The sequence below is a fragment of the Erpetoichthys calabaricus genome, chromosome 18, assembly GCF_900747795.2.
Source record: "Erpetoichthys calabaricus chromosome 18, fErpCal1.3, whole genome shotgun sequence".
Taxonomy (NCBI): Eukaryota; Metazoa; Chordata; class Cladistia; order Polypteriformes; family Polypteridae; genus Erpetoichthys; species Erpetoichthys calabaricus.
The window spans coordinates 61,422,392-61,449,046 of NC_041411.2; the positions used below are offsets into that span (position 1 = coordinate 61,422,392).

A 26,655-nucleotide genomic window follows, 5' to 3' on the forward strand; every position below is an offset into this window, starting at 1 on the left:
CTCAATGGGCTAATCAGTTACCATCTGCAATTTAACTTAGAGATCCATCTTGTTGAAAACCTGGTAATAAAAAAGCCACAACATGATTTAACTCTCTGCTGTGCCCTTTAAATATCGCAGTCCATTTTGCAGAGTGCAACAGATAACCAAATGTGCCAGTGGATTTGACTAGGATATCCAAGTTTGACTTTTGAACAAGGGCATATCTCGTCTGAAAACGGTGGGAATTAAAGTGGCCCGATTTGGATTTAACTCCTTAGATGCATGTTAATTACCATAGTCCATTGGTGTACATAACAGAGTGTACCACATTCACCAGAGAATTAAATTAGACTGGGTAAACTTCACATATAATCAATATGTGAAATATGAATTCCTTTTTATAATTTGTGTAAATAGGAAGGCGACTGTGGGCAGCAGATGCAAGCAGTTAACGAACTAAAGTAATTTCCTTTTACTGCACATTAGTGCAGTGGTTAGCGCTGCTGCTTCACAGATCCAGTGATGTGGGCTTGAAAGTAGAGCCTGCTTTTATAAACTTGCCAATATTCACTTCTGTGGAACGTAACACTGTAAAACATCAAACTGTTTAGTGATATGTCCTGTTTTCAAAAAGGTAATGTGCGGTCACATGCAATGGTATTTGGTGTTCACCTGAATGTATGTGGCGCACACAGATAGCTGGCACAACCTTAAAGTATCTGGTGCGCAAGCTAAGGTAAGTGGTGGGCACGAGGTATATAAATGGTGGGCACAGGAAAGTTGCATATGCATCAAATTGTTTTCCAGGGGGGGGTACCACCATATCCCCTCAGGGGCTCTATACGAGTATACAGACTGATAACTGTAAACATAAAGCACGTGCCTAAACCATTCCACACTCCCTTTATTAAATAAAAGCCCACCCGTTTTCTTTTTATATCACCGTGCTACAAGAGATGGAAGTGATGTCAACTCAAGCACCTTAGCATTGGTAAAGTCCTAAATGTAATTTGGTAGCCCCAAAGCACACTTTAATAATTTTTTTAATATAACTATCTCGGACTTACAAGATATTTTCACGGACGCACGAACGAGATAAGGGTTAGTCCATTATTTTTTTCACTGTGCAGTTCAGAGCTTCTGTACACAGTAGATTAGGTGCTAATAGATAATTAAAATTCCTGATTAATGTTTTTCAAGTACTTACTGCTGAAGGGTGGACGTAGGCTTGAGGAACCTGATGGTCACTCTTCTGTACAGCTGAGTGTGCATGTTCCAGAATAGTTGGATACACTGTGCTGTGTTGGCTGCACTGAGACCCTAGATATGCATTTGGTTCCAAACACCTATCAGCCATATTGACAGCTACAAGTAAAAGAATGCATATTAAGCAACAAAAAGGCCAGCTACAAGTAAAAGAACAGCATGTTAAGCAACAAAAAGGCAATTAAAATTTGTAGGTGCACTTCACTCTCAGCACAATTTAATGTTGTTTTTATTCATACTAAAATCCCTGTCCATCACTTGTTCCCAAGAAATGCTTCAGAAAATATGAAACGCAACTCCCAGTATATGTTTTCCCAGGAACATCGAAGTATTTTGGTACTAAGCACTGCCCAAATTCTAGGTAAGACAGTATTAAGAATGTGCACATAAAGTTTTTAGAAAAATTTAAATTTAAAATCTACTCAAACTGCTTTGTCTTATTGGCGTAAAAATAGCCACTTGCAATTTCATGTTTCTCTCATGCTCTTCTTTCGGCTGCTCCCGTTAGGGGTTGCCACAGCGGATCATCTTCTTCCATATCTTTGTCCTCTGCATCTTGCTCTGCTACACTCATCACCTGCATGTCCTCTCTCACCACATCCATAAACCTTCTTAGGCCTTCCTCTCTTCCTCTTCCCTGGTAGCTCTATCCTTAGCATCCTTCTCCCAATATACCCAGCATCTCTCCTCTGCACATGTCCAAACCAACGCTATCTCGTCTCTCTGACTGTCTCCTCTCATGCTCTCAAAAGACATTTCTATAAAATCACCTTTAACATTTTTAGGTCTGAAAAGATTCTGCAGCTTTACTTTCATTATCTAAAGCTCCAAGGATGCAGAACTATACAATGTACTGTAGTATTGCCTAAAGTTTAATAAGAATTTGTGGGACTGCATCAGAGATGTGCAGGTGCAGGAGTCTATGGTGTCCTGGATAATGGCCTCTCTGTCAGGCAGAGGACAGTTTGTGAGACTCAAGGAATGTGTTTCTGATATGGATGAAACACTGGAGCACCACAAGGGAAAGTCCTGTCTCCTTTTCTCTTCACACCTCCAATTACAAATATACTGCAAGACCAAGTTTTGTCACTAGCAGAAATTTTCAAATAATTCTGCAGTTATGGGGGTGCATTGATAAAGGGGATAACACAGTAAAGGAGTCAGGTGGAGAAGTTTTTCTCTTGGTGCAAAGAGAATTGTCTGCATCTTAACATCTGCACAAACAAGAAACTGCTTACTGACTTAAGCTGCACCAGGAAGCTTCTATATCCTGTCACTATTGGATGTAGAGGTGGTCCAGGTACTTTGGGCTCCACATTAATGACAAGTTGGACTGGTCTCAGAATACAGAAGAACTATATATAAAGAAAGGGAAGAGGAGGGTTTTATTGTAGGAAACTATGTTCTTTTAATGTGGGAAGTGACATCATTCACATCTACTATAACTCTGATGGCCAGTGCCATTTTATATCCTGTGGCATGCTGGAATGGCAACATAACTTCAAGAGAGGCCACTGAATCAACAAGCTAATTAAAAGGGCAAGCTCAGTTACAGGACACACTCTGGACCTCCTGGAGGTAGCATCAAAGGAGAGAGTTAAAACGAAACTCAAGTGTCATTGTTAACAATGCCGCACATGCACCCTTTGATACACCAACACGGAGGACTTTCAGCCTACGAATTATTCAGCAGAAATGTGTCAAGAAATGCAACTTGGGCTCCTTCATACCTACAGCAGTACATGTGCATAGTGCTTCACTGTGACAGTGACAGCCAAGTCAGAACTTTCTTTTTAATCTGTTTGCTTTATAGTCACTTTTGGAAGTGTTCAGGACTGTGTGTGAATATTTATTTAACTACCTATTTATGTATTTATTTTTCCCAAGGGGGAAATTTGGCTTTCCAGGGGATCTTTAAAGTTCAGTTTATCTACTGTATCTATCATAAATACAACTTGTGAATTTATACTGCTTTCAACAGAATGGCAAGTCCTAAATGCAATTTTCCCTTTCAAGTGTTTTTACTGACCTGAGCAAATGAAAAGGACTGTGCTCTGCTTTCTAGTTCTAAACATCACAATCTGATCAATATGAAAACCTTTCATTTTTTCAATAAATCATAAAAAACAAGACTGATCTGGCAGCATCATAATTGAGTTATCATATTGAAGAAAATACAATATATATAAATATTTGGACAGAGGCAACTTTTTTCTAATTTTGGTTCTGTACATTACCACAATGAATTTTAAATAAAACAACTCAGATGCAGTTGAAGTGCAGACTTTCAGCTTTAATTCAGTGGGGTGAACAAAACGATTGCATAAAAATGTGAGGCAACTAAAGCATTTTTTTTTAACACAATCCCTTCATTTCAGGGGCTCAAAAGTAATTGGACAAATTAAATAACTGGAAATAAAATGTTCATTTCTAATACTTGGTTGGAAACCCTTTGCTGGCAATGACAGCCTGAAGTCTTGAACTCAAGGACATCACCAGATGCTGGGTTTCCTCCTTTTTAATGCTGTGCCAGGCCTTTACTACAGTGGCTTTCAGTTGCTGTTTGTTTGTGGGCCTTTCTGTCCGAAGTTTAGTCTTCAACAAGTGAAATGCATGCTCAGTTGGGTTAAGATCAGGTGACTGACTTGGCCATTCAAGAATTTTCTACTACTTTGCTTTAAAAAAACTCCTGGGTTGCTTTGGCTGTATGTTTTGGGTCATTGTCCATCTGTATCATGAAACACCGCCCAATCAATTTGACTGCATTTAGCTGGATTTGAGCAGACAGTATGTCTCTGAACACCTCAGAATTCATTCGGCTGCTTCTGTCCTGTGTCACATCATCAATAAACACTAGTGTCCCAGTGCCACTGGCAGCTAGGCACGCCCAAGCCATCACACTGCCTCCACCGTGTTTTACAGATGATGTGGTATGCTTGGGATAATGAGCTGTTCCACGCCTTCTCCATACTTTTTTCTTGCCATCATTCTGGTAGAGGTTGATCTTGGTTTCATCTGTCCAAAGAATGTTTTTCCAAAACTGTGCTGGCTTTTTTAGATGTTCTTTAGCAAAGTCCAATCTAGCCTTTCTATTCATGAGGCTTATGAGTGGCTTGCACCTTGCAGTGCACCCTCTGTATTTACTTTCATGCAGTCTTCTCTTTATGGTAGACTTGAATATCGATACGCCTACCCCCTGGAGAGTGTTGTTCACTTGGTTGGCTGTTGTGAAGGGATTTCTCTTCACCATGGAAATGATTCTGCGATCATCCACCACTGTTGTCTTCCGTGGACGTCCAGGGGCCTCATGCATAACGCCGTGCGTAGAATTCGCACTATAACATGACGTAAGCACAAAAGCCGAAATGTGCTTACGCACAGAAAAATCCAGATGCAGGAATCTGTGCGTTCGCCAACTTCCGCTACATAAATCCCGCTCAGTGTGGAAATAAAAGCACATGCACGCGCCTGCTGTCCCACCCCAACTCCTCCCAGAATTGCGCCTCTTTGAATATGCAAATCAATATAAATAGCCCTTAAGCCCAGCGTTCTGTGAAAAGGCAATGGCAAAAGTACGAGGAAAAATAGAATTTCAAAATACCAAATGGAGGCAAGGAAAAACTTACTATTTGTTGGTTTAAACAGTTATATAAGCAACAAAAGGAAGCTTATCGAGTGACATAGCGTGTCGGAGAAACTCGAAAGCTCAAGTTCACAAAGTCGCAGTGCCCGAAATAAAAAAGTTGTCACATATCAAAATTGGCGTGAAAAGGCGACTCGTAGCCCACCGTCTGAGTGTCACATGAAACCTTATTCGGGTACAGTGGAAAAAAAAAAAAAAAAAAAAAAGGCACACAATGTGAAAAGCACGAAATGTTAACTTTAATCTTGAAATTTCCACTTTAATCACGTAGTTTATTTTGTCATTAAAGTAGAACATCATAAACTTCATCTTAAAATCGTTTAATTTACTAGTTTCTCAAATCCCATCGTAACTTAAGTAGCATGTTAAATGCTTTGTTGTGTATTTGATCTTATATGTGCTCTATGTGCCTGAATCACTACGTGCTCTTCCTCCGACAGGACACAGAATCCATTAAGTTCGTAATATTATAGCTCCCTGAATAATTCAAATACTGAGAAGTATACGTGATATTTTCATGATGATATGAGTTAAAGCATGTTATTAAACATGGGAACACGGTGGCACAGTGATTGTTCATGTCTTACAGCAAGATGCTTGCTGCGCCATGCGCGACCTTCAATGAAATGCTTTATTACAGAAGTACTGTCTTTTTCAAACGTACTAACCCCCAATTCCTGTCCTTACTTTTCTTTCTCCAAATACCCAATCGCCACACAATCAGCTCTGTCATAGACGTTAAGCCATCTGTAAGCTTAGAACGCAGATTCTTCGAAACTTTTAAGGAACATCGAAATATCTTCGTAATGTTTAATTATTCTATCCTTCCAGTGTCGCGCCAGCCACAGCACGAATACAGCGTGAGGCAGGAACAAACCATGAACGAAGCTTAAGCTCGCTAGCACTGCGGCACCGCGTCCTCACATGTTTAATTATTAACAATATAGATTATTTAAATTAAGTTAAAGTTTTATCTGTATAGTATAATCAACATATTTTGCTGCATTTCATCTTAAAAATGATGATGTCATCATATGTAAATACGCGCTTTATAAAGTGGCTCAGGTTGTGCAATATTACAACTATCATAAGTACAATTACCTCACGGTAACTTGCAAGTACAAACAGTTCTACAAGGAGCACTTGGACTGATTGAGTGCGTGCATAGCTCTTGGGATGAAACCGTTTGTGAACCGCGAGGTCCGAACAGGAAAGGCTGTGAAGCGCTGGTTGGATGAGAGCAGTTCAAATAATGAATGGCTGAGGCAGCGAGTGCTTGATGCTGTATACCGATAATTCTCTTTCCAATCGCTGTAGATCTGTGATTCACACTCAGATATTGCACCACTCGGAGTATTTATATCACTGTGAGAGTAATATGGAAAAAGATGATCCGCTGTGGCAACCCCTAACGGGAGCAGCTGACAGAAGAAGAAGAAGGTACAGTGAGAGTCACAACGCTAAAGCAGCTATGGTATTTGGAACAGTTTGACCATTCTGTGGACCATTATATTGTCACAAGTTAATTACAATCAGATGTATTAAATTTATGAACGATATGCAGTTAATTTCAGTGTATTTGATAAAGCCGCTGTCGTGGATGTGGATCTAAGAAAGGGTAACCACACAGAAACAGTAGCACTGCTTTGACGCAGGGTGCCGCCAGTCTGCAAAACCGAGCAGAGAACTTGCGTACGACAGGGTAGGAGGTACCGTGGAAAAGTGCGTGGCTTTACCCCAAGTGTAGGTTTTATACATCGCGATTTGAACGTAGAAGCGTTCTTACGCAACATTTCTGTGCGTACACACCGTTTATACATGAGGCCCCAGGTCTTTATGCATTGCTGAGTTCACCAAGTGCTTGCTTTCTTTCTCAGGATGTACCAAACTGTAGATTTTGCCACTCGTAATATTGTAGCAATTTCTCGCATGGGTTTTTTCTGTTTTCACAGCTTAAGGATGGCTTCTTTCACCTGCATGGAGAGCTTCTTTGACTGCATGTTGTCTGTTCACAGCAAAATCTTCCACATGCAAGCACCACACCTCAAATCAACTCCAGGCCTTTTATCTCCTTAATTGATAATGACACAACGACGGACTTGCCCACACCTGCCCATGAAATAGCCTTTGAGTCAATTGTCCAATTACTTTTGAGCCCCTGTGAAGGGATGCTTTAGTTGCCTCACATTTTTATGCAATCGTTTTGTTCACCCCACTGAATTAAAGCTGAAAGTCTGCACTTCAACTGCATCATTTAAAATTCATTGTGGTAATGTATAGAACCAAAAATTAGAAAAAAGTTGTCTCGGTCCAAATATTTATGGACCTAACTGTATCTACCAATATTCACTAAAGTATGCTCTGCAAGCCTTGCAATACTGTGCCTCTTTATAAAATATATCAGGTATAGCAGTGCTACCGTGGGAAGAACTTCATTTCCCATCAGCCCAAGGGGGGGGATTACTCCCATAGGATGACTGGAACGGAAGTAGGGGCTGCTGGGGACGAAAGAGGCCAGCGGGAAAGATTTAAAAGGGGGGCCTGACGAGCAACAGATCAGTGTCTTTGTGTATCCTGTCCAACGTGTTGTCTAAAAAGTCAAGTGTGCCCTGGATCATTTCCCATTAGGATGAATGGACTGTCTTCATGCATTCCTGTCCTGTGTATAGGGTGGATTAATCATCGTGCATCTTCAAAAGGAGCGCTCCTGGAAAACTCAACCCTCACCACTCAGGACTACCGGTAGGACTGTTTCACTCATATTTTACAGAAGCTATTCTCGGGATTCCTCATCTTCACACCATACCATTTCACCAGCTTTTGCTGTATTGGACCATATAAGGATGTTGTCCTAAGTGTTTATTGTTGTGGTTCATTGTTATGTTACATATCACCGTCTCTTCGACAGTGTGAATCTTAGTGGCACTGGACCGCTACAAGGGAATACTAGTTGCACTTATTACAATCTTTTTTTGTAGTCCTGTCATGCCTCTGTTGCAAATTATCGCCAGTTGCCTTTTACTCACTAACTGCTTGCAACTTTTTTTCCCATATTTAAACAGAACTAGAACAAGTTTTATACAAAAAAAAAAAAAAAAGGTTAAAAACCAATCTTTTTATATATGCACACTGAAATAGCAATATTAAGAAATTGTCCAATTCCTGCACAACCTTGGAAAGAGTATAGTGAAAGGCCCTGGATTTTGCTCTGTAACTACTAGCATAAAAAAATTTAAGACAAATAGCAAAATGTGAATGTTGCTCTGACAAGAAAGTCCTTATAATATTTAGTAAGCTTTCGTATAGTATAGGGTTTTTTGGTTAATGAAAAAGGGAAAAATAACTATAAACTAATAAAAACATCTAAAATATGTTAACTATATTAAATATGCTAAGACATTTTACAATATTAAAAACCTGAAACTGAGGCTGGCTTTCATGGATTATATCATGGGAGTTTGATTACCACCTGCAGAACATCCTACAAGATTTATGCCTGACCACTGAAGAAAATAGAGAAAAAGCATTGGACATGCATTTTGTAAGCTATTCATCTACATAACCTAACCTGGATAAGAAGTTGTTAAATGGATGGACAGATATTCATGTACATGTGCCTACTGAACAAAATCGCATTCTGAATCAAGTATTTTACTTAGCCAACTAGGGAAAAACCAAAGCTACATGGTTATATTAATAAAGCTTGCTTTTGTTTTTCATTCAAACACACACATAAAAAGTTACTTAAAATGGTTTCTTACATGCCAAAGAGGTGGTGCTGGGATGCACATTGTGCAATGATATATGTTGATCAGCTTCTGGTTCCTCAGACTCCGCAACAACTGCCTGTTCAGTTTTGACGGAACCAGTTACACCAGTTGGGAGCTGCTGAGCCAGTTTCAGCTTCTCTGGAAATTCTTCATCCATAAGTCTATTGTCTACTAATACTGGGCACTGCTTTTCTCTTTTCCACTTTATTAATGACACCCTATCCCTTATTGACTTTCCAAGCAACTTTGCATCACTTTCATGAAAGAATCCAGAATCAATCTGAAACAGAAAGAAAATGCATGATGAACAGTTCACAGTATATGTAAAGGAGAATACAGAAGTTCAAACAAAGATCAAAAATGTCCTCCGTCCTAAAGCAATCTGGAAACAAAAATGGTTTGTGGCTAAAATCTAAATCAATGAAAATGTTCAACTGAACTTATAGGTGGAGCCTATCTTGCTATTCATGCTCCAGTTAATTTTAAAGCCACACAGGCTTCGACATAAAAATTACACAAAAAAAAACAAGGGGATATCTGTATATAAGGAAGAAGACAATTGTGTAGTCTGATATGAAGCCAGCATATAGACAACTATCTGAAACCCAGAAATACAGGCCTCAAACACACCGATGCACACATATAATGTAATATAAAATGAGGGTACCTTTAATTTGTATCATAACAGATAAACCTTATTATGTTTGCATGAAACAGTATAAATACTGTAACTGTAATAAACTGCACTGTAATATTGTAATTTGGAAAAAGTCATCTATACCCAGCTGAAGTCCTTCTTGGATGAACACGCAATTCCGTAAGTGTTTCAGTCTGGGTTTAAAGCTCATCACAGCACTGAGTCCACTCTGTTAAGGGTTTTCAATTATATTCTATTGGCAGTGGACTCTGGTGACTGTACTACTCATGCTTTTGGATTTAACAGCTGCCTTTGACACTATAGACCATGAGATCCTCACCTCCAGGCTGGAGCAGTGGGCGGGCATCACATCAGCTCTCCAATGGTTTAGGTCCTCTCTCTCAGAAATTTTTGTGTCAGCATCGACTTTACCTCCATATCTGTTGCCCTCCACTGGGGGTATCACAGGGCTCCATCCTGGGACCTCTTCTGTTCTTTTTGTACCTGCTGCCACTCGGTGCTATTTTCCGGAAACATGGTATTTCCATTCATGTTTATGCGAATGACTGTCAGGTTTATTTCCCTCTAAAGCGCCCTGGTCCATGCTCTGTTCAGCCCCTCCTTGATTGCCTTATTGACATCAGGAGTTGGATGGCATTAAATTTTTTTTAATTTTCATGAGAACAAGTCATGTTGTTTAGACCCAATGGCATCAGCGGGACCACCTGCATCAACCTTTCCACTGTGGCTCAATAGGAGAAATCCATGATCACAAATTTTCAGTTTGAAAATGGATTCTACTTTAAAACTTGATAGCCATGTCAATGCAGTGGTAAAATTTAGCTTTTCCAGTTGAAGTGGCTATCAAAAAATCAAGCCTGTTTTGTCTAAACGCAACCTTAAAACAGTGATACATGCTTTTATAACTTCTCTACTAGATGACTGCAATGCACTTCTTTTTGGAATCAGCCAGACCTCCATTGTTCATTTACAGCTGGTGCAAAATGCTGCTGCTCGATTTTTAACTGGTACAAGCAAGCAAGAGCACATTACCCCAATTTTGGCTTCCCTTCATTAGCTTCCGAATCAATTTTAAGATTCTTGTATTTGTCTTTAAATCCTTTAACGGTTGTGCCCCATTTTATTTGTCGGAAGTGCTGCATCTTTAGGTACCATCTCACACTCTCAGGTCAGCAGATCAGATGCTTTTACTTGTACCTAAGACACAATGCAAACAGAGGTGATAAGGCTTTTTCAGTTGCTATGGCAAATCGTTCCAGAGTTTTGGAGCTGCATGTTAGGCAGGTACCTTCCCTTGCTGTCTTTAAATCTTATTTAAAAACACACTTTTACTCCGTGGCCTTTGACCCTGTGTGAGATGTTGAATGGGACCTTAATTGACTATTTGTGTACTTTTTTTTTTTATCATGAATTTCTTCAGCTTGTGTGTTTCTTTAATCTTTTTGGTTATTGCGTGTCTTATATGTTGAGTTTTATTGTACATCACTTTGGTCAGCCCTGATGATGTTGGTTTTAAAGTGCTTTATAAATAAATAAATAAAAATAAATCTGCACCTTTTAAAAACGCAACATACTTTTTTTAAAAAAAAAAGTGTATTCAAATACAGACAGTGGTATAGAGTAATAAATAACATTTACATTCATTACTGTATTTGAGTAGGTTATGTAAGAAATTGCACTTTTACAGTAAAAGAAAAAAAAATTAAATACTTTCACTCTTTAAATAGTTTATTCATGATTCTGCTTCATTACTTGTTATAATAATGCTTGCAATCTGAAATTTAATTGCCAAGTACACTACACTGTTTCCACTTGTAAGTGTGTCTATGTGTAGGTCATTAATGTGTCTTTTAAGATACTAGGGGGCTGTGCCCCATGCTCGCTTCGCTCGCCTACCCTCATCCGGGGGCGCACTACACGCCAGCCACTTCATATCTCTGCCACTCGCGTTGTGAAGGGGGGGTTGAACGCATGCTAAGGAGATGCGGTTGGATCAGCTGCTGTCTTGCTGCGTGTTCTGCTTGACGATCATTTAAAATCCTGTGCAGCAGCTGTCCTTTTGTCTCACAGGACGTTAAAAGTGTCTCGGAGAAAATCATGCATTGTCTGTTTCCAAGTTTTTTTGTTTATGTTTTTTTAATAGAGAGATGTTCGCATATAATACAATAAGGACCTAGTGGGAGAGTCATGTCTCTACTTTCTGCATGAAAAGAAAAAAAAAAAAAAAACAAACTCACTCCACTCCTAGTCAAGGCATTTATTTTTTAAAATGGATTTTTTTGGGATAGTTCAGCTTTTATTGAGATACCTCAAGTGTGCTAAAAGTTGGCATGTGACGTCAGAGTGTTTACTATACACGTGACAGAAAGCCGCTTTGCGGATCCTACAAGATCGGTATGCGCGCTTCAATGTTTGATGAATGGTTCGAAGTGGTGAAGCAAATTGCTGACATACAGATGCATTCGTGGTGCTTTTATATTCAAGCGTTGCATATTTCCGATCATAATGATACAATACAGTACATTTTAAAAGTCTCACATACCGTCTTCTGTGCCGTCTTTTTTTCTAGTGCTCCCTCCAGTACTGACAGCAGTGGCAAAAAGCAATAGATCGTCACACTGAGCACATTAAATGTATGATATTCCAACTCTCTACACATTTAGAATACTTAGATTTATACTTGATATCACTTTCGTGATGAAATGCATTGAAGTATGTATGTTACATTTTACAGATAAATCAGTAATTTCGTTTAAATAATGAATACTGTTAATAATGACACGGCAGAGGAGCATTAGCGCTGTTGTCTTGCAGGGAGTCACGTCGCGGATATTCCCTGCCTGGAGTTTACATGTTTTCCTGCTTGGTTTCCACAGTGTGCTCCGGTTTCCTTCCAAAAATATGCAGATTTGGTTACACTAAAATGACGCCAGCGTGTATGTGTGTGCTTGTATTCACCTTGCGATGAGCGGATACCTCGTCCAGGGATTGTTTCAGCCTTGTGCCCAATACTAGCTGAAATGGACAAATCCCTGGACTGATGGATTTAATCATTAAACATCCTTTTCAGAGATATTGCGGTAAGGTGTCATCAGAATTTAATGGCTGTTCCAGGCAATTCACAACACAGTGAAGCCGAACCTGTTCTCCCTGTGCTAATATCTCGCACTGCCACCTGGTGGATTTCTCCAGATTTACATAAAGTACGCACGCAAGAATAAACAGTACAACGCTTGCGTAGCAGGAGCGTCCGCTGCAGCATGCGTTGTGTGAAGTATAAATCTGGCCTAAGAATTACCACTTAACACTAGAATCACCAGAGCCAACGAAAAAACTGCTGCTGCAATTCAGTCAATCACCTTTCCATTTCCAAACAGGGACAACAAGTTGAGTTTTCCAGTCAACTGGGATGATGCCCATCTCCCAAATGAAAGCAAAGGCTGCTTTTAATGCTAGGACGACAGCCCTATCACCAGCCTTGAGAAATTCACCTTGGACACCAGAAATCACTGCAGCCTTCCCCACCATCAACTGGGTCACCACTTGTGCAATCTCAGTGAGACTGGGTAGTTCACCACTAATTGGAAGATCAACCTCAAGAACCGTGGACGCAGAGATATCCAACGTCCTAAAAGATTCAAACATGTGCAATGCTTCGATTCCCTTGAAAGCAGTTGCACCCAAGTTTGTAAGTTCCTCACACAAACTGCATACAAACTCATTAGAAACAGCCTGATCTTGGAGTCTGGCTAAGTCCAACCTAATTTTCGTAGTAGGCGATAGCCTACTGGACCTAAGCTGGATCTTCAGAGTAGTCTGTGGTCAAGAACGATAAAACTAGGCACTTCTGTAGACCCTGCAATTTAAGAGGCTACACCATCGGCCCATGAGGATGTGATTGATCTTCTGCACCGCACCACCAGTACTGGAGTACCAAGTGCAACAATGTGACTCAGGGCGCTGAAACCAGGATCCAGCGATCCGAAGCCCCTGACCTTTTGCAAAGTCAAGAAACATGGAGCCACTTTCACCAGACCCATGGGGACTGATACAATCTTCATAGCCAGCCCTGTCAGTGCCAGTGGTCACATTGAAGCCACCAGAGTAGTGTCACCTTGTGGGTACCCATCAGCCACTGAGCGAAGTTGCAAATAAAATATCTCCCTCACTGAGACATCACTCACCGCGGTCAGAGCATATCTAGAGAGTGCCTTAATCCGAGTGTCATAAAACGCTTGTTGAAAGGAGTGACATTGGACACCATTGGAAGATGCTGATCCGCCACACCAACAGCTACTCCATTCCCCAAGTATGACAACCATCAGAGCGATCAGACCAATAAACGTTGGACCCGCCTACACAGAGATCTGGCCAGTGCCAGGTCTGCACATCTCCGAGTGCACCACCACCGAAATGCAGAGATTACAAAGCTCCTCCAACAGCAGAGGAAGATGATTATCATGCCAGAGAGACAAGACATTCCTTACGCCTACCCGGATGGGCTGCCTCAAACTGAGACCCAAGTGTCAAAGTACCACACAAGTTCTGATCTCATTGGCCCTCTGACAGTTTTGACTCTTCCAGGGATGGAGCTCCTGAGGGCTTTCCCTCCATCCCCTTCATAATACGAGTAGCCTTCCTATAGCCAGCTGAAGCACAGCTACTCCCGCGGAGAGCAGAAAGGAGTCCTTTCTGTCATCTTTGAGCTACGTGAATTTTTTTTTTTTTTTTTTTTTAAACCGTGGCTGGAGTGCCAATCCTGCTACCAACCCCCATGATTTCTCCGCAAATTGGAGGACTGCTTGCAGGGCTGGGTGCAGTTTAATTTTATATCCAGGACAAAACATTGTAAAATGGTATTAAAAATATTTTATGCACTTAACAAGTATATGTAATTATATTCACTTATTGTTTCTTTAAATATGACTCACAAAAATACAGAACAAATAAAATCGTGACAACACTTTGATGAAGTGACTAGAAATATAAAAATTCTCCAACTTTACTGAGAGCACAAATGTGATGAGCTCCATAAACACATCTTCATTTGTTTCACTGCCTGTTGAGGGCACATTTATATATAGTGCCCTCCATAATGTTTGGGACCACAACACATTTTTCCTTGATTTACCCCACTGCTCTACAGTTTAAAATTTACAAATTAAACTATTCAAATATGATTAAAGTGCACACTGAAGACTATGGGTATTTGCATACATTTCAGCCACACCATGTACAAATTACATTTTTTACACATGGTCTTCCCATTTCAGGGCACAATAATAACGTTTGGGACAATTGTTGTCACAGGTGTCTAATTCCTTAGGTGTGTTTCATTGACTCATTAGTGCAGGCATACAATATCTAGGCTTGCTTTGACCTACAGGATTACCTTTGGAGTCTGTAGTTGCCATTGCTCAACATGAGGACAAAACTGTGCCAATGAGGGTCAAAGAAGCCATTATGAGGCTGAAAAACAATTCATTACAGAAATAGATAAAACCGTAGGATAACCTACAACAACTGTCTGGAATATCATTAAGAAAAACGAATACACTGGTGAGCTCTGCGACATTGCAGGTTCACTCTAGGCTCCCTCTTCTTGTTTTGGGAGCCTCTTGGACCCAAGACCTTCGGTAATGTTACCAGATGAGCTGGCAGATGAGGACAAGTCACACATGGAGCAAAGGCTGGTGTAAAAAGTGTTTCCTGCTTTTATTAAAAAGAATCAAAACAAAACAGTGTCCAAATAGTGCCATGATTTAAAAACATCCAGAAATAAATAATCCATAAAAACAAGTGAATAGTAGGGGATAAAAACACATTCATTTAAAGCAGAGGTTAAAAATGCAGTCACTAGCTCCTTCTTGTTCTTTTCAGTATGATCCCAGCCCACCTCCTCCTTTGTCTCCCCGGTTCACCCATAACTCGTGCAGCTGTAAGAGACACAGCCACGATCTTTATCCCCGACCCCCATCTCAGCTGCCTCCTCAGAGCACAGCCAGACCATCCAAGGTCACCACTCCTCCCATCATCCTTCACGAACCCGCAGTCATACCTCGAATCCCTGGGGAGGTCATCCGCCATGCTCGACCCACTCCACACCATTGCCCCTAGAGCGCCACAACCTATGCTGCTTCGCGGGGCCCGTGTTTATGCTGCCTTTCCTCTCTAGGTGGCCGGATCGTCCTGCCTGAGGCTGTTCTTCAGCCGCCTTTTAATCTCCATTCCTTTTCGTTCCTACCGCCCCCCCATTTTTTTCCTCCCTTTTCCACTTCTCCTATTATATGTGGGGACATTACACAGGTGTAGCGATTAGCATCTCCCGGCATCAATTACAGACATGGACGATTTCTCACCTGTGTACTTAAGTGCATAAAACGCCAGAATTGCATCATGCCCAAGAACCGCTCCAGCCACACTACCACTCCCCCTCCTTAAGCTGCGAGAGCGGCGATTATTTTAAAAGGAAATGAGCCGCAGACCTCACTTAATCACAAGCACAATAATCTCAACAGAGACTAGTAGGTCAAGGAAGACCTCCAGCGCCGATGACAACAATCCTCACTATGGTAAAGAAAAAGCCCCAAAAGCCAGTCCGACAGATCAGAAAACATCTTCATTAGGCAGATGTGTATGTGTCAGACTTCTATCTGCACAAGACTTCATGAACAGAAATACAGAAGCCACACTGCAAGATAAAAACCACTAGTTACCCACAAAAACAGGATGGCCAGATTGTAGTTTGCAGAAAAGTACTTTGAAGAGCCTGCAGAATACTGGAAAAAAAGGTCTAGTGGATAGACAAAAGATTAACCTGTATCAGAGTGATGGCATGTGATATTCCATGCAATGATGATAATAATAATTCTTTTCATTTATATAGCGCTTTTCTCACTACTCAAACACACAAAGTAAAACAATTGCACAAACTCCAGAAGAAAACATTACCTCAAAACCAAATATGTATATATACACAGTACTTCCACCAAAACTATCACTCAGAGATACATATGTACAAAACATTTACAAAGCCATCAAGAATCAAAAACAACTGCACCTTCTTCTCCCTATCTAGGTAGACACTGGAATGTTCATACCAGTCACCACAACACATCCCGAGCAACTTTCTGTTTAAAAATCTAACAACTATTAGTCATGCTGAGCTCACACACACTGCAGCCGTTGCTCCAGTAAGTAAACCTTGTTTACTCAAAATATGGGATCTTCCTTGCAAATGCAAAAGCAAATGGAAATTCCAGCATTTCCTTTCAGGCACACTGCACCTCAAACTACCTGCAACAGGCAGACTGCAAGGACAACTGCAGAGGCGCTCATACTGGCTGTTATACAGGCTCCGTGTGCTCAGACATGGCGTATCTCACAGTGTGCACCCAACGAGATGGCCATGGGTCTCCACAGCAGCGCCATCAATTCAAAATAAGCTCCATTCTTTTAAGCAGGATCACCTTTAAAAGCAGAAATGTTTGAGTTTAGCGCTACTTCAGCTTAAATTGGTAATGTTTGAAGTCATTGCATGCAAGGCATAGGCAAAAAACTACTAAAATGTGAAGGCTTTAATATGCCTACCATTTCTATGTTCCAAACATTACATGACTCTGAAAAGAGATGATGTATAAAAAGTGTTGTGCTGTGACTGAAATACATGTAAATACCCTTAAAATCTGCAATGTGCACTTCACATCACACCTCAATTTGATTTGTAATTTTAAACTGTGGCGAAGAGGTATAAATCAAGTAAAAATGTGCCTTTTTCACAAACATTATGTGGGGCACTGTATGTCCAGCAATATGTAAATAATGTTAATTTAGAGATGAAAGAAAAATGCATGCTTTAGAGGACCACATTAATAACCAAACTGTTAATAAGTAAGCCAAAAATTGTATTAATTCAGTTTTAGACAATTTGGCAATTTCTGATCCCGCTTCAATTCTTACAGACCAAACTGTAGTTAATGCATGGCCCAAATCAGGGGCACCAATTCGGCCACAGGGTGAGTGGATAACATTGAGACAGGGGATCAAAAAAAAAAAAATCTAAATTTAGTCCCTCAGCACCAAGATCACCAATTCAGACCCAGAACCAATACTCGGCAGTATTTATGTTCAGGCTGAGAATAAGAAAGTTGTGATTCCATAGTATGGAATGTTAGAACTCCAAACAATGTCAACACAGCAGTTAAAGTAAAATGCATCCTGGGGCAAAGGTATCAGACACTGAGGATAAATTAGACTTCCTGACCAACAATGAAGTCCAGTGCTCTTTTTAAGCGTTTTTACATCAAGTCCGCGCACATTGCCTGCCTGTGATGAACTCAAAAAAATAAAGAATCAGAAGGGATACAGTTTAGAACAGGCAGGAGCAGTGCTACTGTTTGAACTGTCATCCCTGGAAAACCAAACCATTGTTAAACAGTGCAGCATCTAAAGATTATATATGCAGTAGCATGCTTTAAGGCCATCCAAGAACATGCAGCATGCTCTTCAGCCTCTTCAGCAAAATGGGTTCCTGCTAAGTAAATTTCAAAAAACGATGGCTATTCCTGTTTTACTTGTGCTCAGAAAACACACATTTTTCCAAGTAAGACATCTGCACAGCATGTAAGCCCTCATTTATTCATTTGTTGCACTCTCTGCTACAGAAATAATCACAATCAAGCATAAAAACAGCCTTCACTGTGTTTTTTTTTAACCCAACTCTAGTGCATCAATTACGGGGTAAACTGTATTACCAGTTTTTTTATGTTGAGTGTGTATTTTTGTTTAGAAGGATGAACAGAGTTTCTTGTTGGATGTAATAAAGGTGTTGTGCTGTCTTATCTTGTTTTGTATTCTATTTTATCCTTATCCATTTACCATACTTTGTGTCTTGTCACACTCATAAATCAGATTTATAATATATTTAATATTTAACATTTATGTTTCCCAATTTGTGTGCATCAACGATCAAATGTAATTATATACAGAGTTAAAAAAGACAAAAAAAAACTTTAAAAGATTAGCTAATGTCTATACAGTAATCCCTCGCTATATCGCGCTTCGCCTTTCGCGGCTTCACTCCATCGCGGATTTTATATGTAAGCATATTTAAATATATATCGCGGATTTTTCGCTGCTTCGCGGGTTTCTGCGGACAATGGGTCTTTTAATTTCTGGTACATGCTTCCTCAGTTGGTTTGCCCAGTTGATTTCATACAAGGGACGCTATTGGCAGATGGCTGAGAAGCTACCCGGCTTACTTTTCTCTGTCTCTTGCGCTGACTTTCTCTTATCCTGACGTAGGGGGATTGAGCAGGGGGGCTGTTCACACACCTAGACAATACGGACGCTCGTCTAAAAATGCTGAAAGATTATCTTGTTGCTATCTTTTGTGCAGCTGCTTCCTGAAAAGATATGCTGCACGGTGCTTCGCATACTTAAAAGCACGAAGGGCACGTATTGATTTTTTTATCTGTCTCTCTCTCTCTCTCTCTCTCTGCTCCTGACCGAGGGGGTGTGAGCTGCCACCTTCAACAGCTTTGTGCCGCGGTGCTTCGCATACTTAAGCCAAACAGCCCTATTGATTTGTTTGCTCCTTTGAAGAGGAAGATATGTTTGCATTCTTTTAATCTCTGTCTTGTCATGGAGCACAGTTTAAACTTTTGAAAAAGAGACAAATGTTTGTTTGCAGTGTTTGAATAACGTTCCTGTCTCTCTACAACCTCCTGTGTTTCTGCGCAAATCTGTGACCCAAGCATGACAATATAAAAATAACCATATAAACATATGGTTTCTACTTCGCGGATTTTCTTACTTCGCGGGTGGCTCTGGAACGCAACCCCCGCGATGGAGGAGGGATTACTGTACAATGTTTATCATGTTTATTTATCTTGTTACATACTGTCTTTCTGACAACAACAATCATCCATAGCACATTTTCATACCAAAGAGGTAGCTCAAAAAATTTTTACAGAATGCCAGAGGGCAGTTATATGCAAAGAAAAATAAGTTGATAAGAATAATGAATAAATAGTACACAATAAAATGCTAGCTTACATAAGAATATACAAATTAAGAGCAAGTGTTCAATTTTTTTTTTTTTAAATAAAAACACAGTACATGGCAGCATTTAAGATATGGCATTTCTTTATGCTTCATAAGCATATATTTGTAGATTAAATGCATTTTACTACAGATTCTGTTGTTAGATTTGTTTTGTAATTTTAAGAACTAGCTGATAAGGTTAAACAGATTGAAAATGTTAAGTGGTTAAAAGGATTGTACTGTATTGTATTTAACTCATCATTTGGTACCATTTTACTGTTCTGTATCATTTTATATCACACATACAAATAAATGTCACCCATCCATGTCAACTGTGTTTATTTTTGGAAAATGAGAAAAAAAAAGTATTAGATATTCTGTCGTCCTCTGTGCTTGTTTTGTGACTCCCTGACCGGAGTCATACAGTTGGCCTCAGATCTCCGACATAGTGATTTTGTGTTATACCAGACCATAGAACCCTCAGAGGCTTTTCTTCTCCAGGGAGGATGCTGACTAGAGCTGGTTTCCTTCATTGTCTACTGGCCACATTTCAACAATTACTGTATGCTAATAAACAGATATTGCTTTGTTACATTTATGTTCATCAGTTTGGAAGTGCTTTTTCTTCCTACATGTTTTAACAAATCTGTATTTTTATGTGTATGCATTATGTAAATTGTAAAGTACATGCATTTACCTGTGAACTAAGTAAAGCTCCTGAGCCTGAACTCAGTGAACAGAACTATACAAAAATAAACTTCATTGTATGGAAAATGACATCCTTCACATTCAAGGAAAACAGTTGGAAAAATAAGCTGCATAATACTACTCACCATTTCCTGAGCTACATCTTCTGGATTTTCATTTATGAGATCCAAACTAAATTCAATAACACCATTATCCTTGTATTTGCCTTTCAGTTTCTTCGGATCTTCAACCCATAGCCTAAGTGCTATTGATGATTTCTTGCCATCATCTTCCTCGGCAAGCTCAACTCTTAATCCAGTATCTTCTGCAAAGAATCCATGATTCAGGAGATCTTTAATTACATACCTGAAAAATAAAATTAAAAAGGAGAAAATAAAAACAGCTGTCACAAATGAAGGTAAAGCATGTTCTAAAAATATGATGATATAAACGTTTATGTGTAAGATCTTAATGTGTTTTACAATAAGTGTCAGGAGAAAATCAGATTTTGAAACAAGTATTAAAACTCTAACAGCCTTCTTCCATTAGTTATTGATTGATGGCTATTATAGCATCATATCAAAGTAACAAAAAAAACTTAAACTTTAATTCATTGTGAAAACAAACCTCTCTTCTTTGTTTTGGCATATGCAGTCTCCAATAATTTCTTTAACTTCTGGATCTGAAACTTTGTTGTAGCTTGCCGGTTTCACACCCTGAAATTAAAAAAATAAAATTCTATCTTCAGTGTAATGCAGTAATTTAACAATTTTACTTTAAGGCAGAATTACTCAGTTAACATGAAAATCTTCCTTGATTTACCAATGTACACTGCTCAAGTGTAACAGTTTTAATAGTTACTAGGATATCAAGGACTTTTTTTAAATGGTGATAAATACAATAGTACATTTAGAGTTCTTAATTTGAAAATGATACTGCTAAATACACTGGATCATTCTTGCTACTTCAACAATAAGCACTCAAATATATTTGCCATGATTGGATTTTTTTTTTGTATAAATCCTGTAGTGTTAATATTTATATTAATTTAAATACAATAAAGAACAAGCACACTTTTGATCTCATGTTTGTGAATTGCTACTGAAATTTTATAAAATACTTCAAGTTGCTACAATTAAAACACAATCAGCAATTTAAAACATACATAACATTCTCAAAGCTGCAGTCAGCCATAGCTTCTTGGCAGCTCTGGCACGAGACAGCAACCAGTTCTCAACAAGGCTCTAGTTTGTCAAAGACCCTACTTAAGTGGTGAAAACGCACAAAGTATATTTCGTTTCAGCAACCAATCAAAAAAGAGGATCTTTGGGGATACAAGAGGAGAGTACTTGGAGAATTTTTTTCTGTATAAAATAACATCTGTTTAAATAAAGATTAAAAACCACAGGCTTTACCATACAGCATGAAATGAGTATTACCTCATCTACAATACTTATCAGATTACTGAAACAATTATACTTTCTCAGTGTGTGTGCGTGCGTGTGTGAGAGAGAAAGAAAAACACATGTTAGGATTGTATCTGGAATAACAGTACCATAAATTTGAAATAATCAAGTTCAGAAAAGTAAGGATGGACAATTTAGTTAGTTAACCAGTAAAGTACATATGGCTTCAGCAGCAGACATACTGAATTTCCTTAATGAAACTCCAAACCCTTATGCTTTTAGCACACTCGTTATGAACACATGCATTTCCAATAAAATATTGACATTTTCTCTTACACTGGTGACTTTCCGATAAATCTGTGCGGCATTCTGGCACTCCGAGTATGGATATTCTGAGGTAGCCATTTCAAGCATGCACATCCCAAAGGCATACACATCAACCGATTCATCATAGTGCTCTTCATACATCTCTGGAGCCATAAATTCTGGAGTACCTAGTTAAGAGGAAAGCATGTACATTAGCTAACATGCATTCTATCTGCATAAAAACAAACACATAATTCTAGACAAAATCCAAAATAAGTACATTAACTACATACTGATTTTTTTTCACATCGATTACAAATGACAATTCACCCAGAGATTTTTTTCTGTACACAGCACAATAAGTTTTTTTTTTTTTCCCTTTTTTTTTTCTTCCAAACACGACCATGCCCACCCTGTGCTGAAACAAGTACCATGTTATTCATATTTAAGGCTATTAAGTTTTGTGGAAATGCCTGTTCCTTTCAACACAGACACACATTCTTTATTACTTCTTACACATATTCAAACATTACTATTTGCTGATGCCCTATTAAATCACCAGACAGAGCGGCTGGGAGCATGCACTGACACAAATAAAAATGTTAGCATTATGGAAGATAACCTTCATTTATTTACAAGTCTCCAAATGCTTCAGTGCCGTGATCAGGAAAATACTACACTGAGAAAGGACTTTGAAAATGAAAACAGAACAACAAAAACACTCATTTTATCATACTGTATCTATCTCCATCTCTCTCTCTCTGTGTACACATACACCCAGACACACACCCACACACAGTGCATTACTTAAAATTAAGATGAATGTTCCTGTATGAAGTATATAGCTCTAATAGTGAAGCTATTAAGGTATCATTTTAACTAATTAAAATGATTGAAGACTATTTTGTTCAATACCAAGAAAAGCTGTGCATTAATTAACCAAAATAAACCCTCTCACTGATACTTACCCAGGATCTAAACTTATTTTTGCTACCCTTGTTCCTGAAGAAAGCGTTACACTGTTATAGTCCACACAATCTAGCATTAAAGATGTATGTGAATACCACAGCTCAGGTGGAGTAGTGGCAAATTGCTTGATGAGATTTTTTATATATAAAGAGAACGCATCTACCACCAACTAACTTTTGGTCGGTTTAGATCCACTGCTAGTTTTATTTCAGTGGTACACCAGCTGTCTGTTCTAGAAAGAGATTAAGTAATCTTGGGTCTCAAAACAAATCTCAGCTTGCTATAGTCTGATTTCACACCAAATGATTAGCCAGTGACTGAACACTGAATTTCAATCGGTTTATGCAATTCCAGGTCTGGATTAATATGCATACACTGCAACATTTGCAAGCACTTCCAAGTTGAACATTGAACAGCTCAAGCATGGACTACAACTCTGATAAACAAAGGGAAAAACCTTCATTCTGGCAAAGAAAGGCATGCTGGGGACTGAGGAGCAATACAATAGCAACTAAGGAAAGGATAACAGAGTGGTGGAATATCACTGAAAAAATAAAGTTAATCAGTAAAATCTAGTGCACACTTTCTGTGATAAAATGTTATTGTATAAAATATAACCCTGGCAATATTTTACTTGCAACATTATATGCCCTCAAATAAACATTGTATTCCGCTTTTGCAATATTAATGATTTCAAAAAAGTCTAAGATCCATGACATTACGTATTCAGCATATATAGAGTTGTTCTAGTAATTACTCAACAATACAAAGTTAAGCGCTGGTAGAGTAATTATATGCTAAAAGAAACCAAAGGTTAAATAATGTACCTACTCTTTTAATAGTAACTCTGCCCTATTTCAACCCTGAGACCCCAGATATTAAGCCTAAACTTTTGTAATTATGTGTGTGGCATTTCATTACCTTAAGAAAAGGTGCATTGAGATTTGTACTGAGTATTTGACGCTCAGCACAGCATAGGTGTAGTATAGGTGTGACATCATACTGGTAGAGCCAAATTCTGAGTCCACTCCACCCAGTGTCCACGAGGGTAGTTCATACGTGGATACTGTACTGTTAAGAGTTTCATAGTGCTTCTCAGTTTTTTTTTTTTGTTTTTGTTTTTTTTTTTTTGTTTTTTTTTGCAATGAACCGATAAAGTGAGAAACTGCATCAGTTTACGCTGAAAGAAAAATTAATACTGGAAAAAGTTGATTCCAGAATGAAATAAATTAAGATGGTCACAGCATTCGGATTCATACCTTCAACACAGTCAACAATTTTGAAGGATCGAAAAAAACAAAATCGAAGAAAGCTGAAGATCGGGCATTGGTACCTGAACAATAAAAAATTAGAAGCATGTTTGTATTTCTATTTAAAAACAAAAAGTTGCATCTAATATCTCGTTTTCAAACAATATATATTATTTTTTAAGTTTAAGCAGCGCTGCTTTTTTAACACTAGAATCCCTGAAGCCTGTGAAAATATTCGTACTGCTGGGCCACCTTAATTTTACTCACACCTCATCATCACTGCGTTAATTGCACACTGATAGTGCCTTTGTTCTGCAAATGTGTCAATCAGCCGCTGTCAGGCAGCCTGCTATCGTATCCCCCACCAAGGCAGCTGAAGTGAGACTCTAAAATCCTCCTAGCTGAAGTCTATTTATCTGGGGGCGAGTTATCTGGAATTGTATAGGAAAATATATTGTTATTTGAAATACATTTCATGTATATTTCGTGTCTACAATGATTTGTGTAAATGTAGGATGTGGTAAACACATAACTAAAAACACTTTGTTATAGTAATGACAAAATGTTGACGTGAAGTGTATAATGTGTGAAGAATGAAGTCCAAATATCAAACAAACACTTTCACAAAAGGTATAACAAAACAAGTGTGATTTTAGTCAAGAATAAAACCGAAGAAAAAGAAATTGTTCAATTTACATGTTGCTATCAATATGTGAAAACTGAAACCCAAAAATCAACTGATACAAACTAAAGACGTTTGCACGCATGTGTGTGTTGGGATCTTTTACAGTGGAAACACAGCAGTCTCCCACATACCTGCTTTGCTGGGGCAGGAATACGAACTGCTGCTTCGTAATCAAGACATTGCTCGTTCGATCCCAGGTTCTTCCTCTTTTTAGTGTTTTAAATGGTGGGCTGCTATTATTGTTCATATTATACAATAAAAACACTTTTCATATAAAGACTGAAATGTAACCGTGTCAGATCAGGGAAAGTGTGAATATGACCGAGAATAAAATTAAAAAAAAAAAAAAAAAAAAAAAAAAAAAAAAAAAACTTTACACAGACTGTTAAGACTGCGATTTTTTTTTTTTTTTTAAATTTGGTTTTTATTCAGTTTGCAACGCAAGAAATGTAATCCTATGTTTACACAGATTGTTGTAGACAAGGAACACACATGAAATGGATATATTTCAAATAACAAGATCTTAGTTTCCTACACAATTCCAGACACCTCACTCCCAGATACACAGACTTCAAACTGTGAGCATTTTGTGTCTGACTTCAGCTGCCTAAGTGGGGGGATGAGATAGCAGGCTACCGGTCAGCTGCCCATTGACACATTTGCAAAACAAAGGTGATATCAGTGCTCAATTAATGCAGTGAAGAGGATATGCGTGTAAAATTAAGGTGGCCTGGCATTATGAATATTTTCATAGGCTTCAGGGATTCTGGCGTTTATACAGGTATTGTTAAGATGACGTCACAGAGTTAGATGCACAAGAGACTGAAAGGTGAGTCCAGATTTCAAAGGAAAAATACAATTGTTATTACTGTACAGAGAAGTCAGGTACAGTCTCAAGACTTCATTCAACATAGTAGTTGTTACTTCAGCACTCAAGCACACAAGATAGGCGTTGCAACACGGCAATCATCCTGCTTTAGCTCCCATCTTTTTTAGAACACCACCAGCTGCTCCAAATCACCTCTGTGGCAGACCGGGAGAGTGTGAGGAAGTGCAGGTCAAAGCCTGGCGTTAATTTCTAAACACTGCGTGATAAGCAAGTTAAGTGGTAAGCCTGATCCTGCAGAGGATAGCAATTCCTTTGCTACTGGTTTACTTGTTTACCAGACATAGAAATGTAGCTTCTGCTTCTCTCTACTGCCATTAGAATTGGCAAAATGCTGTTGACCACGGTAACAACAGTATGCGCTGTGGTGCCCGGATGGGGGTAGTACCTACCCAGGACGCCCAGGAGGACCGGAGGAGAGCTTGTGCCTCCTCCAGAACATGAGGGGGTGACCGCCCTGGGTGCTTTGGGGGCCATGGGTACAGAGCTTGGAAGCTCTACCCTGTAGGGGCCTGTGGTCACCGCCAGGGGGCACCCCAATGCCTTGGGGACCCTGGACCCCAGCGCTTCCGCCACACCCGGAAGTGCTGGGGGGGAAGAAAAGAGGGAACACCCGGAGTGCTTCTGGGTGCGCAGCCGGCACTTCCGCCACACTGGGGCGTGCCGGTGGACGATTGCCGGGGAGCACCTGGAGCACTTCTGGGTGCGTATAAAAGGGGACGCCTCCCTTCAGATGGAGACAAGAGTCGGGTGGAAGTAGGACGATGTCGGAAAAGGACAAGGAGGCGGCCTGAAGAGAAAGGCATTGTGTTGTGTGACCAGGACTTTGGGGACTGTGGGGTTTGTGAGCACTGTAAAAATGGAAAATAAACGTGTGTTGGGTGACATGAACGTTTCTGCCTGTCTGTGTCTGGGCCAACCTCCACAGCGTATTTTCCCAATATTCTATAACACGAAATTTGTTATAACAATATATTCTTATTGTTTCATGAATTTTGTTACAATGGAATTCCACCTTTACATACAAGGCAGAAGTAGTACCTTTTTTCATTACAGAACCGAAAACAAAACTGCATTAATAATCATATTAGGTACAGGTATTC

At 39.3% G+C, this 26,655-nt stretch overlaps 1 protein-coding gene across 3 annotated transcripts in view; it reads right to left on the bottom strand.

The window, feature by feature from the left end:
* The window catches only part of LOC114668477 (serine/threonine-protein kinase WNK2-like), a 264,794-nt gene that overhangs the window by 176,384 nt on the left and 61,755 nt on the right, over positions 1-26,655 (bottom strand). For all 3 annotated transcript variants that reach the window (XM_028824240.2, XM_051921400.1, XM_028824239.2), the window contains exons 4-8: positions 21,793-21,950; positions 20,678-20,766; positions 20,197-20,416; positions 8,653-8,941; positions 1,190-1,347 (exon numbers count right to left, since the gene is read on the bottom strand). In XM_028824240.2, the coding sequence (XP_028680073.1) occupies positions 1,190-1,347; positions 8,653-8,941; positions 20,197-20,416; positions 20,678-20,766; positions 21,793-21,950 (914 nt within the window). The remainder of the gene's footprint in view (positions 1-1,189; positions 1,348-8,652; positions 8,942-20,196; positions 20,417-20,677; positions 20,767-21,792; positions 21,951-26,655) is intronic.